This window comes from Bufo bufo, chromosome 1 (assembly GCF_905171765.1).
Source record: "Bufo bufo chromosome 1, aBufBuf1.1, whole genome shotgun sequence".
Lineage (NCBI taxonomy): Eukaryota > Metazoa > Chordata > Amphibia > Anura > Bufonidae > Bufo > Bufo bufo.
In genome coordinates this window covers 117,952,495-117,967,775 of record NC_053389.1, presented here as the reverse complement: position 1 = coordinate 117,967,775, position 15,281 = coordinate 117,952,495, and the positions used below count along the sequence as shown (strand labels likewise).

At 49.9% G+C, this 15,281-nt stretch overlaps 1 protein-coding gene across 1 annotated transcript in view; it reads right to left on the bottom strand.

Annotated features, from left to right (window-relative positions):
• The window catches only part of UTP3 (UTP3 small subunit processome component), a 29,279-nt gene that overhangs the window by 1,011 nt on the left and 12,987 nt on the right, over nucleotides 1–15,281 (bottom strand). The window contains exons 7-15 of the mRNA XM_040428734.1: nucleotides 14,953–15,077; nucleotides 12,107–12,253; nucleotides 11,748–11,819; nucleotides 10,105–10,145; nucleotides 9,923–10,019; nucleotides 9,695–9,835; nucleotides 8,647–8,768; nucleotides 8,505–8,562; nucleotides 8,092–8,199 (exon numbers count right to left, since the gene is read on the bottom strand). Coding sequence (XP_040284668.1) covers nucleotides 8,092–8,199; nucleotides 8,505–8,562; nucleotides 8,647–8,768; nucleotides 9,695–9,835; nucleotides 9,923–10,019; nucleotides 10,105–10,145; nucleotides 11,748–11,819; nucleotides 12,107–12,253; nucleotides 14,953–15,077 — 911 coding nt within the window. The remainder of the gene's footprint in view (nucleotides 1–8,091; nucleotides 8,200–8,504; nucleotides 8,563–8,646; nucleotides 8,769–9,694; nucleotides 9,836–9,922; nucleotides 10,020–10,104; nucleotides 10,146–11,747; nucleotides 11,820–12,106; nucleotides 12,254–14,952; nucleotides 15,078–15,281) is intronic.

Here is a 15,281-nt window from a genome sequence, read left to right as displayed (position 1 = left end):
CGCATCCATTCCGTCCCCATAGAGAATGAATGGGTCCGCACCCATTCCGCAAAATTGCAGAAAGGATGCAGACCCATTTTGCGGACGTGTGAATGGAGCCTAAGGGACCTTTTACCACACAAAACGTAAGCTTGGAATGTATAGGTAGAGCCAGCGCTCAGAATGCTGATTGCTAGAAGCTTAGTCATCCACATGAGAGATTGCTGCAGAAACATTCAATTTACCTATGCCAATGGGATAGCTCTAAGGCCTCTTGCACACGACCGTATGCCCGAGACATCCGGTCCGTGAGCGGGCCAGATCATCCGGTGCGGCATTGATCATGCGCACGGGAGTACACAGCATCATAGATTACAATGATGCTGTGCACATCGGGCCGCCTGTGGTGCTATTGTCATGCACTCATAAGATCATATGAGTGCGGGACAATAGCCCCACGGGCGGGCTGACGTGCACAGCATCATTGTAATCTATGATGCTGTGTGCTCCCGATCAATGCCACTCCGGGACATATGGCCTGCTCCCAGACCATATATCTCAGAGGTCATATGGCCGTGTGCAAGGGCCCCAACAAGATCAGAACTGGCCCAGTTGGCCCTGCAGAGCAATCAACTGTGAGCCTGAAAACCACTGTGTAAGTACTCGAGCACTGCACCTCTAACAATCCGACATTAAAAAGGAGACTTTTGTATTACTTACCAGTAAAGTCTCTTTCTCGCTCTTCCTTGGGGGACACAGGAAACCATGGGTATAGCTCTGCTCCCTAGGAGGCGTGACACTAAGCGAAAGCTGTAAGCCCCTCCTCCATCAGCTATACCCTTCAGCCTGGAGAAGAGACTGCCAGTTGCGTGTCCAAGTAGTGAAAGATAACCACCAACCGGAAAAAGAACCGTCGGGCCCCAACGGGGGCAACCAAGCCGGAACCACAACTGTAACCCAATGAAGGGCGGGTGCTGTGTCCCCCAAGGAAGAGCGAGAAAGAGACTTTACTGGTAAGTAATACAAAAGTCTCCTTTTCTCGCCCATATTCCTTGGGGGACACAGGAAACCATGGGACGTTCCAGAGCAGTCCCAGAAGGGAGGGACCAGAACAAACTCAACCAACGCCAGAGGCATCAATCAACTGCCGCCTGCAACACCAGACGGCCTAAAGCAGCGTCAGCCGACGCATGAGTATGCACCCTGTAGAACTTGGTGAAGGTGTGCAAGGAGGACCAAGTGGCCGCCTTGCAAATCTGCTCCGAAGAAGCCCGATTTCTCTGAGCCCAGGAAGCCCCGACCGCTCTAGTGGAGTGAGCGGTAACACCAAGGGGAGGAACCCTGCCCTTGGCGAGATAAGCCTCAGTAACAGCCATCTTGACAAAACGAGCGATAGCAACTTTGGATGCCGCCATCCCTCTGCGCGACCCTTCCGGGACCACAAAGAGCGAGTCAGTATGCCTGAAAGAGCTGGTTACTTCCAGGTAAATCTTGAGCGCCCTGACAACGTCCAGGCGATGAAGCTTCCTCTCCCGCGGATGGGAAGGGGAAGGACACAAAGAGGGGAGAACGATGTCCTCGTTCAGATGAAAGGCGGAGACCACCTTAGGAAGGAAGGAAGGGACCGGACGAAGAACCACCTTGTCCTGGTGGAACACTAGGAAAGGTTCCAGACAGGAGAGTGCAGCCAATTCGGACACCCTCCGAAGAGAGGTGATGGCTACAAGGAAAATAACCTTGCAGGACAGAAGTCGCAAGGAAACCGTCCGCAGAGGCTCGAAAGGAGAAGCCTGGAGCGCTGAGAGAACCAGGTTCAGGTCCCAGGGCGGTACCGGAGGGCGATACGGAGGAACCGCGTGAGCCACGCCCTGAAGGAAGGTCTTGACAGGACCAAGGGGGGCCAGTGGGCGCTGAAACAAAATGGACAGCGCAGATACCTGACCCTTCAAAGAACTAAGGCCTAGACCTTGGGCCAGTCCGCTCTGCAGGAAGGACAAAACGGTGGGGAGAGAAAAGCGGAGCGGAGGAATCCCCAGATCGGTACAGAACCCCAAAAAAGTCCTCCAGGTCCTATAATAGATCCTAGAAGAGGACGGCTTACGGGCGCGGATCATGGTGCGGACGACATCCGCAGAAAAACCCCTACGTGTCAGGACGGTGGTCTCAACAACCACGCCGTCAAACGTAGGGACCCTAAACGCGGGTGGAAGATCGGTCCCTGAGAGAGAAGATCTTCCCTGGCGGGCAGTGGCCAGGGCGCGTCTGCCAGGAGCAGCATGAGGTCGGCATACCAAGACCGGCGGGGCCAGTCCGGAGCGACCAGAATCACCGAGACGCCTTCCGCCGCGATCTTCCGAAGGACCTTGGGCAGGAGAGGGATGGGAGGGAATATGTATGGGCGCGCGAAGCCTCGCCAAGGAAGAACGAGGGCGTCGGCTCCGCAAGCTCCCGGATCCCTGGCCCTGGACAGATAGGCGGGGACCTTGTGATTGAATTTTGAGGCCATGAGGTCCACGTCCGGAATGCCCCAACGAAGGCAAATGGCCTCGAATACCTCCGGGTGAAGAGACCACTCGCCGGGGTCGACGGTGGTGCGACTGAGGAAGTCCGCCGCCCAATTGTCCACCCCTGGAATAAAAATTGCAGATAGGGCCGGGACGTGGGCTTCCGCCCAACGGAGAATGCTGGTGACCTCCCGCATCGCTGCAGCGCTGCGAGTGCCCCCCTGGTGGTTTATGTACGCCACGGCCGTGGCGTTGTCTGATTGTACACGAACTGGATGACCCTTCAGCAGATGAGTCCAGTGTCGTAGAGACAGAAGGGCCGCTCTCAGTTCCAGGACATTGATCGAGAGTTTGGACTCCGATGGAGACCAAATGCCCTGGACGGATCGGGGAGGAAACACGCCTCCCCAGCCCGAGAGACTGGCATCGGTTGTAACCACCAACCAGTTGAGTGGCAGAAAGGACCTGCCCAGAAGAGGGGACTGTAACCACCAGCGGAGAGATGACCGCACCGGAGGCGACAGATGGAAGGGATGATCCAGAGACTGCGGCGATTTGTCCCAGGAGGAGAGGATCGCCCGTTGGAGAGGGCGGGAGTGAAACTGCGCAAATGGGATCGCCTCGAAGCAGGCAACCATCTGCCCCAATACCCGCATGCAGAAGCGGAAGGACGGTCGACGGTGGAGAAGGAGACCCCGAACCGCCCCACGGAGGATCAGACGTTTTTCCGAGGGAAGACGTACCTCCGCCGTTCCCGTGTCTAAAAGCATTCCCAGGAAGACGAGTTGTCTGGAGGGGGGAAGGGAGGACTTGGGGAAGTTGATGACCCAACCAAACCTCGCCAGAGTCTCTAGAGTGAGATCCACGCTGGCAACCGCTTGAGAAAGGGACGGAGCCTTGATGAGGATATCGTCCAAGTACGGTAGCAGAAAAACACCCCTGGAACGGAGTAAGGCTAAAACCGGGGCCAGGACCTTGGTGAACACCCGGGGGGCTGTTGCCAGTCCAAAGGGAAGGGCGACAAATTGGAAGTGGAGGTCCCCCACGGCGAATCGAAGGAAGCGATGGTGACACTGGGCTACCGGAACATGGAGGTAGGCATCCTGTATATCGATGGAAGACATGAAATCTCCCTGCTCCAGGGAAGCCACCGCGGAGCGGAGGGACTCCATCCGAAACCGTCGAAGGAGGAGAAAACGGTTGAGCTTTTTGAGGTCCAAAATGGGCCGCACCGAACCTCCCTTCTTGGGAACTACAAAGAGGTTCGAGTAGAACCCTTGGAATCTTTCCTCTAGAGGAACGGGGGTAATCACCCCCCTGTCCAGTAAAGCTTGAACGGCCGCGGAGAACGCGGCCGCGTCTTTCGGGTCTCGCGTGGGGCGGGAGCGAAAGAACCGATCCGGAGGGAAGGATGCAAATTCGATTTTGTATCCGGAGGACACAATTTCGAGGGCCCAGGCGTCGGAGACGTGAGCCATCCAGACGTCCTTGAAAAGGAGGAGCCGGCCCCCCACCCGGGTGGGTGGGGGCGCGCCTTCAGGCAGAGGACTGTTTTGCTGCGGGTGTGCGGGCAGCCTGCGGCTTGCGCCAGGAGGGCTGCGCCCGAAAAAACGGCTTCCTACGCTTGTCCTGGGGAGGAGCCGAAGCGGCAGCTGTGGTGGGAGCCCCAGAGGCCCTGCGGGAGGACCGAAAACGAGACGCACCAGGGCGTCCGCGGGGGGCGCCCCTGGCTTGGGGTTGAGGAAGATGGGTGCTTTTACCACCCGTGGCCTCTGAAATAAGTTCGTCTAAGCGGACCCCGAAAAGGCGGGAACCCGCAAACGGTAGCCCCGCCAAGGAACGTTTGGAGGCAGCGTCCGCTTTCCAGACCTTCAGCCAGAGCTCCCTCCTGACGGCAACTGCCAGGGCGGAGGAGCGCGCAATAAGGGCTCCCGCATCAAGGGAGGCCTCACAGACAAAATTCCCGGCCCGAATAATAAGCTGGGCCAAGGAACGTAGGTCCTGGATGGGGATGTCCGAGTCCAACTCCTGTTCCAGCTGCGTACCCCAAGCAGACATTGCTTTCCCTGCCCAAGCAGAGGCAAAAACCGGCCTGAGGGCAGAACCGGAGGCAGCAAAAATGCCCTTGGACAGGGTCTCCATGCGACGGTCCTCCGCTGACTGAAGAGAGGACCCGTCGGGAACAGGGATGGCCGTGTTCTTTGACAGCCGGGCCACAGGGGGGTCTACCTTGGGTGGGGAAGACCAGGTGGCCACGACATCGGCTGGAAAAGGATAGCAAATGTCCAGCTTCTTTGGGTTGACAAAACGGGCGTCCGGGCGAGCCCAAGCCTTAGACACCACGGAGGAGAAATCAGAGTGGATTGGAAAGACTTTTGAGGCCTGCCTGGGTCTGATAAAGGAGACGCTAGCTGCGTCCGAGCTAGGGGGGTCATCCTGCACCTTAAAGGTGTCACGTATATCAGAGATGAGTTGAGCCATCGCTGAGGCTAGCTTGGACGGCAGGGCCGAGTCCATTTCCAAATCTGAAGCCGCCAATTCACCTTCAGAGAGCGAATCCTTTGGAGAGGAGAGGCTCGTCTGGGTGCGCACGCGTGGCGGGGAGAGGGAGGCATCCGAGGAGGAGGCTCGCTCTACTCTAATACGCTTCTGAGAGTGCCTAGCTCGGGAGGGGTCACTAGGAGAGGATGAACCCGCTGCAGCGGCAGAAGCAGTGGACCCGGAGGGCGCGACAGTCAGAGTGGCGTCCTGCGGGGTAGGTGGCCTATCTATTAGGCGGCCCACGACATGAGTGAGGCTTTCCACGGCCTGGGACAGGGATCTAGCCCAGTCAGGCGGGTCAGAGGAAGCAGGGAGCGACACAGCGGGCGACTGAGGCTGCGGTGGGGCTCGGCATGCAGTACAGTGCGGATCGGACTGCCCCCGGGGAAAGGGTTCCCTACAAGCGGTACAGGCATGGTACCATGGCTTGGCGGCTGCAGAAGGGTCTGACATGGTGGAAAGATGTTGCACTTTAAGGCAACAGTACTGTGGCACGGAGGGGGTTAAACAGTCCTACCAGACCCGATGATACAAGCGGCAGCTGTAAGGGGAACAGACTGAGGCTGTGGAGGAGAGGCAGCAGCACGGAGCTGAAAGGCTTCAGGATCGCACGGCAGAGAGATGAACCCGGAAGTAGCGGAGCGCAGCAGCACGGAGCTGAATGTGTAAGGAAGCTCCGCCCCCCCTCTGCCGCGCTGAAGCCGAAGCAGAGCCGCGCGCGCGCGGCAAAATGATTTTAACCCCCAAGGATGTTGAAGTGCCGGCCATGACATGGCGCCGTTCATGCCAGGAGAACGGCTCCCACCGCGCCTAGATGTAGCAGACTGCTTGCAAGTCTGCAGCCGTCCCCTGTAAGGCAGCGTTCTAGGACTTGCCCAGATAGACTGCCCTCCAACTATGCCCGGTAACGTCCCGATATGCGGGGGGGGGGGGGGGGGGGGGGGGGGGGGGGGTTTGGTCATGTAACAGTGGCCATGTTGGTAGCAGCGGTGGGAGGGAGGAAGGGGAGGCTGGAGCAGCCACTCTCACCATACGCTGTCTTCGCCCTCAGTCCATCCAGCGGGGTCGCCCCTTCAGCTCCTGGCACCGCGGTGGCAGGAAGCCGGGGGAGGGACTTGGCGTGCGGGCGACCCTGAGCTGGCGGGACGCAGGGGAGCGAGGCTGCCCTGGTCCACCTTGTCTTCTGTGGGGGAGGCGGCAGTGCGGAATTACCGGCACTGGCGCAACTCAACCCCGGGAGAAACAGAGGGGTCAATGCGCCTCTGTTGTCCCTGTAGGTAGAAAAAAACCGAGTTAAAAACAACAAAAACGTAAAAAATAAAAATCATAGGATAACAACCCTGCATAAGCAGGGGGTGTCTTGCCTCCTTGGACACTAAGCAAAAACTGGCAGTCTCTTCTCCAGGCTGAAGGGTATAGCTGATGGAGGAGGGGCTTACAGCTTTCGCTTAGTGTCACGCCTCCTAGGGAGCAGAGCTATACCCATGGTTTCCTGTGTCCCCCAAGGAATATGGGCGAGAAAACGGTCTTTTCACGACGGACTTTAAGGCCTCATGCACACGACTGTTCAGTTTTTTGCGGTCCGCAAACCGCGGATCCTCAAAAAACGGAAGCCGCCCGTGTTACCTAATGCAATTTGCGGAACGGAACGGGCGCTGGCATCATAAAGGTCTATTCTTGTCCTCAAACCGCGGACAAGAATAGGACATGTTATATTTTTTTAGCGGGGCCGCGGAACAGAGCCACAGATGCGGACAGCACATGTAGTGCTGTCCGCATGTTTTGCGGCTCCATTGAAGTTAATGGGTCCGCATCCGAGCCGCCAAAACGGCGGCTCAGATGCGGACCCAAACAACGGTCGTGTGCATGAGGCCTTAGGCTTATTGGGGCAGATTTACTAAGCCTCCAGATGGAGTAAACAGACTATTTATCACAGGGGATCATAGGGCATATATCTGCCCTGTGACTATTTATCACAGGGGATATATAGGGCATATATCTGGTGCAGGGACAGACACTTTTCTTTGACTTTGTACCAACTAATGGTTTGCTTACTCCGAGACAGGATTTTATCATGGAATCGTGGAGCAATTTTGGTGCAAAATGGCACATCTTAACCCACACCCCTTTCCTATTAAAAAACATCTTTCTTAAGGCTCATGCGCACGACTGTATGTATATTGCGGTCTGCAAAACACAGATCTGCAAAAAATATGGGTGACGTCCATGTGCATTCCATATTTTACGGAACGGAACAGCTGGCTCCTAATAGGACAGTACTATCCTTGTCCGTTATGTGGACAATAATAGGACATACGGAATGCACACGGAGTAACTTCCTTTTTTTTTTTTGCAGACCCATTGAAATGAATGGTTTCGCATACGGTTCGCAAAAAATAAAAAATAAATTTTAAAAAAGGGACGGACACGGAAGGAAAATACATTTGTGTGCATGAGCCCTTAGGACTAGGTGCAGAAACTTTCCCTTAACCTAGGTGTGCCACTTTTTGGTGTAATTTACAGCAAAATCTAGGGTTGCAGTCACATTAGTAAATGTGGGACACTGACTAGATATACCATAAGAGTCTGACTACACACACACACAGTATATAAATAATCTTGACTAGTATGCGAAAGAGGGTTACATCCAACCTTATATACTGTCATCAGCAGTTATGTGCATGCCCAGTCCTCTGACAGCGCTGCTGCTTACGTCCGTAATATGGACGCAGCTGAAGGGTGCTGTGACATGACCCATTAGTCTGTAATGTTGTGCAAGTTCCTGGATGCTTGGTAGCCCGCTTTCATTTGTGCATGCATCCAAGGCGGGGATGTTCACTAACAGAAGATGATACCCCCTAATAGATAAGAACAGTGTTCTGCAATACAGTCTACAGGGCAAGGCTATGTTCACATGTGTTGGCGGGTCCGTTGGAGCCTAAGGCCATACTGTCCAGATCTGAAGATTCTCATCAGAGCTTGTGTACTACGATCGGCGAAAGCTCACGGGTCCTTCTGAAAAATGCAGCATTTGGACAGGAAAATAGCAGAATACACAGATACATACCTGGCCCTTTCTGCGGATCTTTGCACGTCGGAATTTCTCTCTGTGCTTAACTCTTGGGTTACGGTCAATCTTCCTCCTTTTCGGTGTAAGCCCTTTATTCTTAGCAATCTGCAATGAGAATGAAATTTAAGAAACCAATGCCAAAAAGTTGCTTCCTACTGACTTCACAACTTTTAGAAAGCATTGGATGAAGACCATTTTCTCCAGAAACATTTCCTAGAACCGTTCCATTGTAGGAGAAATTCAGTCACAATGTCTTCTGACGTGTCATGAATACATGCAAGATGACCACACATTGGTCAAGTCTCCGATTGTAGAGTGCCACTGAAAACCAGAATGAAAGGGCACTGCAAAAAGATTTTGGTTCTGGAAGACACGCATTCCTTGGCAAGTTAGGACAACTTCCACGTTACCTGGTAAGTGATGCCTCTCTTGGCATTGGGATCCATTTCTTCAGATGGCGCCTCCACACTAGAAAACAATGTCACAGTATTAGGGAGGGACTAGGAACCTCCAGGGAGGCCACATTACTTCACAGCCAGTAAGGTTACGTACATCTGCTCCTCCGCAGGTTTCCTCTTTTGTAATAATCTATTCTCCATCATTCTGTAGTAATTGAGAGCCTTTTCTTCATCCATATCGCTGTCATCCTCGGCCTTGGCCTCTGATACAGGGCGCTGCATTACACATAGAATAAGGTTATCAAAGTCACTGTGCACATTGGAGAAGAACATGGCTGATGAATGTAATATGGAGCCCTTCTTTCACATCAATACAATCTTACCCTTATACTAAAGGGATTGTCCAATTTGCTTTAATGGGCCACAAAAAGGCACTAAAAGTGGGGTCCCCCGATTGGGATCCCCCATCCATTATCCAATGCTAAAAGTATGAGTGGCTCTCATAAGAGGACATCTATGGACTATGTAATGTATTTCTTCATGCACTGCCACCCATGGAGTGGTCCCCCAGCTGATTAGAGGGGTTCCTGTCAGCATTAGGCAACTGCCTTGAAATGGGTTTGTGTTTCTAAGGGCCGACAGCATTTATGGCGTATACACTAAATAGGCCATAAAAGTCTGATGGATCCAAACATAAGAAATCCCAGTGATCCCAAAACTGGGGTCCTAGTTTCTAGCAGCACGCACAGTGACTGCCATGGTCTATGAAACAACTGTGCGAACTTCCCTTTCCCGTTTCAGTTTTTAGGGTCCCTACTAGAAACACAGCACCGTCCCTTCTCGTGGTTGCTAGAAGTCACCGTGGTCAGCCCCTCACAGATCAGGCTTATATAATATATGCAGAGGAGAGCCCTTTTAACCTTTTAGACACTGAATGTTCAGCTACATCCTACATCCTAGTGCTGAGGATCCAACATAATGTAATGTATTCCGCCATATAGCAGCCAGTTTTAGTGCTGCTAAGTGGAGGAGTATGGCGCAGTGTGTATATATATATATATATATATATATATATATATATATATCACACTATACGGTTCCATATTGCTCATGACATCTTTTAGTCTGGAACTCGGGGACCAATGATGTTTTCATGGCTTTCTGGAGGCATCTGAGATTAGAATTAATTTACTCCCATTTACCTTGATAGCGGGTTTTTTAGACGGTTTCGGCTCTTGGGTGCTAAGTTTTCCTTCGGAAATCTTTTTCTGAAAGTCTTCAGATAGCAGAAGACGAATTTCTGGAGATAATCTCTCATCCACATCAGCCAATTCATTTATCAGCTAAAAATGATGATGGGAAATATTTAGACTGGAGAACTGGCGAGCGGCAGCGAAGACTAGGCTAGTATAGAGAGTAAAACTACTCACGTTCCTGTACGTGACCAGCCTCTCGATCACGGGGTGCCCGCTGATTGCTATTCTTTTTGCCTTCAGCAGCAGGTAGTAGCTAATGTTCATGCAATAGCTAGAAAAGTACATAAAGGATGAGTACAGAATGATAATGAGAAGAACGAGAAAGAAACCGGACAGAACTTCCTCATGGTACTTACTTTAAATACAGCTGGTATTTCGTCTGTAGGTAGGTACTGCCCTATAAAACACAACAACCAGTTCTTTATAAATTTGCAATGGCAGAGAAGAAAGAGTCCGTCAAAGCCGAAATGTTATAAAAGTATCACTGGTGGAGATCCAGCAGACCAGACCCAAGAACAAGTCCCTGCTGGTACAAGTAATCAAGTGGGCCAATTCAGAAATTTCCATTCATTTCAGTGGACAGTGACTGCGCATGTACAGCCACTGCGGTACTGATGGTTAGCAAAGGGATCTGTTCTCCATATAACTAGCAGCCGCCAGGCATTACAGGAACACCAAGCTAAACTGATAGACTGTGTTATGCCTAGTGCAGCCCGTAAGGGGGTGGAGCATGACACAAGGCTTCACACCACCACCAAAGAGAACACCTGAGTCATGCCCCGCCCCCTCAGACATAACACTGTGTTTGGGTGGTTATACAGGGAAGAACTGCCACGACCAGATGGTACATGTTGACCAATAGGAAATTAGAGAATACCCTACAAACACTGCATTTTTTGTAATGGCATTTTAAGACAATTGCCAGTTTTTATATATATATTTTTTAAATCACAGCAAGCTCTGGCTGAGGCATTTTTCATACATTTTCCCATGGATTTTTCTATAGGGGGGAAAAAAAAAATCTGATATAAAAAGGAAAATATGTGTGATTAAAAAAAAAACACATTTCATGGTGTTTTTTTTTTACAAGCCACAAAACTGCAAAAAAATAAAAGAAAGGGGTGGGGGCTACACAACTGTGCCCGTATTTCAGTCCGCAAACCACAGATCCGCAAAATACAGACACCTACTGTGTGCAATGCCTATTCATGTCCGCAAAACGGACAGGAATATAACATGTTCTAAAATTTGTGGAACAGACATATGGATGTAGACAGCATACACATAACATCGGTTTGCTGTCAGTTTTTTTTTTTTTTTTTTTGCGGACCCATAGAAATGGATGGATCCTTGTGCAATCTACAAAAATGTCCATTGGACAGGGTTGCAAAAATCGGTCAATGTGCATGAGGCCTAAGTGGAGACCTTTCTAACTGGCAGCGTCTTTGGAACACATAGAATCTAGTGCCCAGGGGTCAGCAGAATGAGGCTATAGAGCAGGCATGCTCAACCTGCGGTCCTCCAGCTGTTGCAAAACTACGACTCCCATAATTCCCGGACAGCCTACATCTATCAGCCTACAGCAGGGCATGGTGGGAGTTGTAGTTTTACAACAGCTGGAGGGCCGCAGGTTGAGCATTCCTGCTATAGAGAGTGCACAGTCTGCACTAAGCTCCTGTAAATGAACATACTGCACTTAAAGGAGCTTGTACAAGATGAGGAAAACATGGCTGCCTTCTTCCAGAAACAGTATCACTCGTCAATGGGGCTCAGCTCTAAATCCATACATGGCCCCAAGGGCAAGAGTGGAGTTGTGTAAGACGGCGCCAATGTTTTTTTTTTAACCTCATACAGCCCCTTTAAGAGTCACTTCAAACCCTCTTTCCCATAACAGCCACTGAAATTGTCTGCAATTACAGCTTCCAAAGTAAGCATGATATTTGCTAGGTAATAACCACAGATAAAAGTGAAGCACGTGTCTTGCAGGAACATTCATTACCTTTCCTTTAGGGATAATTCCACCTTTCACCATTGTGATCAACGGTTGCAATTCATTTTTCACTTCAGCCAACTATTGAAGACATACATAGAAGTAATTCGTTAATAGACTATGAAGCTAGGATTATGAAAAGGTACTGATTCTCTGATCCCAGCCCGAGGCGGTCTTATAAGATAAGAACCATTTGGCCCATCTAGTCTGCCCAATAGTCTGTCTCGGCATGCTGGCAGTTGTAGCTGGAGAGACCATATTCCCTGGGAACAAGTATTCTGAAGCCACGATGACAATCTGTCATTGACATTTTAACATCCAACACTGTTTAATATACAAGTGTACAGAACTGCAGGAAGTCCGGTCACCTTTTGCTTAAGATCTTGTATCAGCTCCATCAGCTCTGGAGATTCCTTCTTCAACAATTTCCTCTTCTCCTTGTCAGACATCTTCTCCAAGTCTTTTACAATCTTCTCCTCGGTGGGGGTCTCTTCGCTAGGCTTTTCTGCAAATGCCTACAGCAAGAAAAATTATGCTTAAATTTATATTATATAATTAATCCATACAAAATGTTGCATTTTATTTAGATATAAAATGCCCATAGACACACGGCTAACTGCTCTATTTACCCAAGACTGTGTCGTTAAAAGATATCAACAGTATCCCCCATAACAGTGAGCTCTACAGCACCCCGCCCCTTTAACAGTGAACTCAACCCTTAACACTGCCCCCCCCCCACAGTGACCCGCCACTTTAAAATGGGACCTTCACAGTAGCCCACCCCTTTAACAGTGAGTTTTACAGCACCACACTCCCTTGACAGGGACCTCCTCAGGAAACTACCCCCTAAACAGTGACCTCCTCAGTACCCCGCTGCCTTAACAGTGACCTTCACAGCAGTTGCCCCTTTAATAGTGGCCCATTTTGTCTCAACAATTTTTATAATGATAGGCTATGGTGTCGCACTGCGACATGCTGCGACTGCGACACGACAGTTGTAAAAAAATCAATCCAAGATTAATTTTTATGTGACTGTCGCGTCGCAGCATGTCACATGTCGCAGTGCAACACCATAGATTGGCATTATAAAAATTGTCGCGCAACATTGGTGCAACACATGTAGCAGTGTAGTTGTGCCCTATGTGTCGTGCGACATCAATGTCGTCGTGTAGCCCTAGCCTAAAGCTAGCTGATCTACAGCAGTGAAGAAAAATGGCTGGGTTGTTATGGAAACCTGGAGTAAAACTGTGTGTATGTGTAGACTAAGGGACTGCGAGCCTCTATTGGCTGATCATTGACATGTGACCGTGTGTATGGCAGTTGGGATATGAAGAGAAAGACTTGCAGGCTTGTATTGCCTAATTCAGGTCATGTTTTGGGAATCTCTCGGGAACGGTACGTCCTAGAGAGCTGAGCCCCCCACAAGATTTCTTTCCAGGTAGCAAGGAATGTGTATACCAAGTTTCGTTGAAATCGATGGTTGCGTTTTAGAGTGATTGCGGAACATACATATACACATATATATACCGTATATATATATATATATATACAAATACACACACACACACTGTAATATAGTTAGCTGATAAAATTCTACCTTCTGCAGCCACCACTGGGGGAGTTTCGGAGCCTGCTGAAGATTGATTACAGAGTCCAATAATGGCGCTCTAAATCAAACTTCGGTAAGCTTTGTGGCGGTTTTAGGCTATTAATATAGGGGCATAAGTGTCTGATTAGCAGGGGTCCGACCAGGGTGGCCCCTGCTGATCACAAGAACCTGTTCTCCCTCATTTGAATTGAGCGGCGGTCACTCCATTCAGCTCTAGGAGGCTTCCGGAGAAATACAAGTTCTCAGCTATCTCCAGCAGTCCAATATAGTCGATTGGAGCAAGACTTCCTCGCCCCTAGTGGTTAGCCCCCACCAACCAACCCCTTTAAGACTGGAGTTTCATACGTCTGTCTTAATATGAAGTTGTTAGAAGTAATAGCCACCACGGTTATTGAGAGGAACAGACCGCATATCAAATTTGGTGCATGTGGCACAAGTTCGTGCTATCATTTCCGCCAGTTTCTAAATGATAGTAAATCTGTTGTGGTCACGCTCCCTGTGATGAGGACCGCTGCCTTTTTTTTGTGTGTGTAACATGACAACAGCTGCACAGAATTAAAACAAAAATAAATAAAAAATAAAAATCTCAAAAGTTTTGAGCAAAATACTGCTTGTCCGAAAAATTGCTACTTTTGTACACCATTCAAATTTCCATGATGGTAAAGCAGGAGAGTTGGAGCACTGTAACTGAGAAATAGCGATTCACGAAATGTAAAGGTACACTATGAAGGAAACCCTACCATTTGTGGCTGCTAAACCACATGGCAGTGACAAAAAGCAGCTTGCATACCAGACACATCCACGCACGGTTTAGTCTTTGTTCACATTTCCTTCATGGTTTGCAGGTCCAGATCCGTCACACGACAGAGGCGGTGACTGGCAGACCCCTTTGACTTAGGGCTCATGCACACGGCCATAAATGTTTTGCAGTTCACAAATCACGGATCAGCAAAACATGGATCCTGGCCGAGTGCATGCCACCATTTATTTTTAAACTATAAACGTCCTATGCTTGTCCGCAAAACGGATGCGGGCCACACACAGTGTGCTGTCCACAACTTTTGCGACCCATTGAAAGGAATGGGTCCACGTCCAATCCGCAAATGCAGACTGAAAATATGGTCGTGTGCAAGGGGCCTTAGGGCTTTGTTTCCGTGTCCATTCGGTTTTATTTGCAGCCCACAGGCGGAACCATTAACTTCAATGGGTCCGCCAAAAAACAGAAGTGACTCAGTGTGAATTCCGTTTCCGTATGTCAGCATAGCCTTTCCACAAAAAAGATAGAACATGTCCTATTATTGCCCATTTTGCGTCATCCGTGTTTTTCGAACCACAAAATACATGGTCGTGTGCATGAGCTCTTAGTCAGAGGGCTGCTCTGAAGGTTTCCTAACAGCTCATAAACACTCACTTCAGCCATAGTCTTGTCAGTTTGAACAGATTTTAGTTTAAATACGTGTGCATGAGGCCCTATCATGGAGGTTCGGCAGCAGCGTCCGCTGGTCTGACAGGAAGAACAGAGCTCCAATGCAAGAGTGAGCAGAGAAGTTATAGAAGCGAAAAAAATTATCGCCAAATAAAATATGTATAAATCTATCAGCTTACCTGGATAAAATCCAACCCATAGTCTTCCTCATCAAGGGTCTTGGCTAAACGCCTCTGAATATTCTGAGCTTCCTCCTCCTCCTCTGCAGCCTCAGCTTCCAACTCCTCCTTAGTTTTTTTCACTTCTATCACAAAATAAAGTAAAACGGACAGACGTTACACATGTACTTTATGTTCTGTTCATCATTTCAAGCCACACTAATTGATTGGACCAAATTTAGATTTCTCAACACCCCAATCTCTGCACAAAGCCCCCATTGACCTAATTACCTTTATGTAGGCTCCTGCTTTTGAGTTGCATGAAATTTTCACCTTCGTTCAATCCTAAA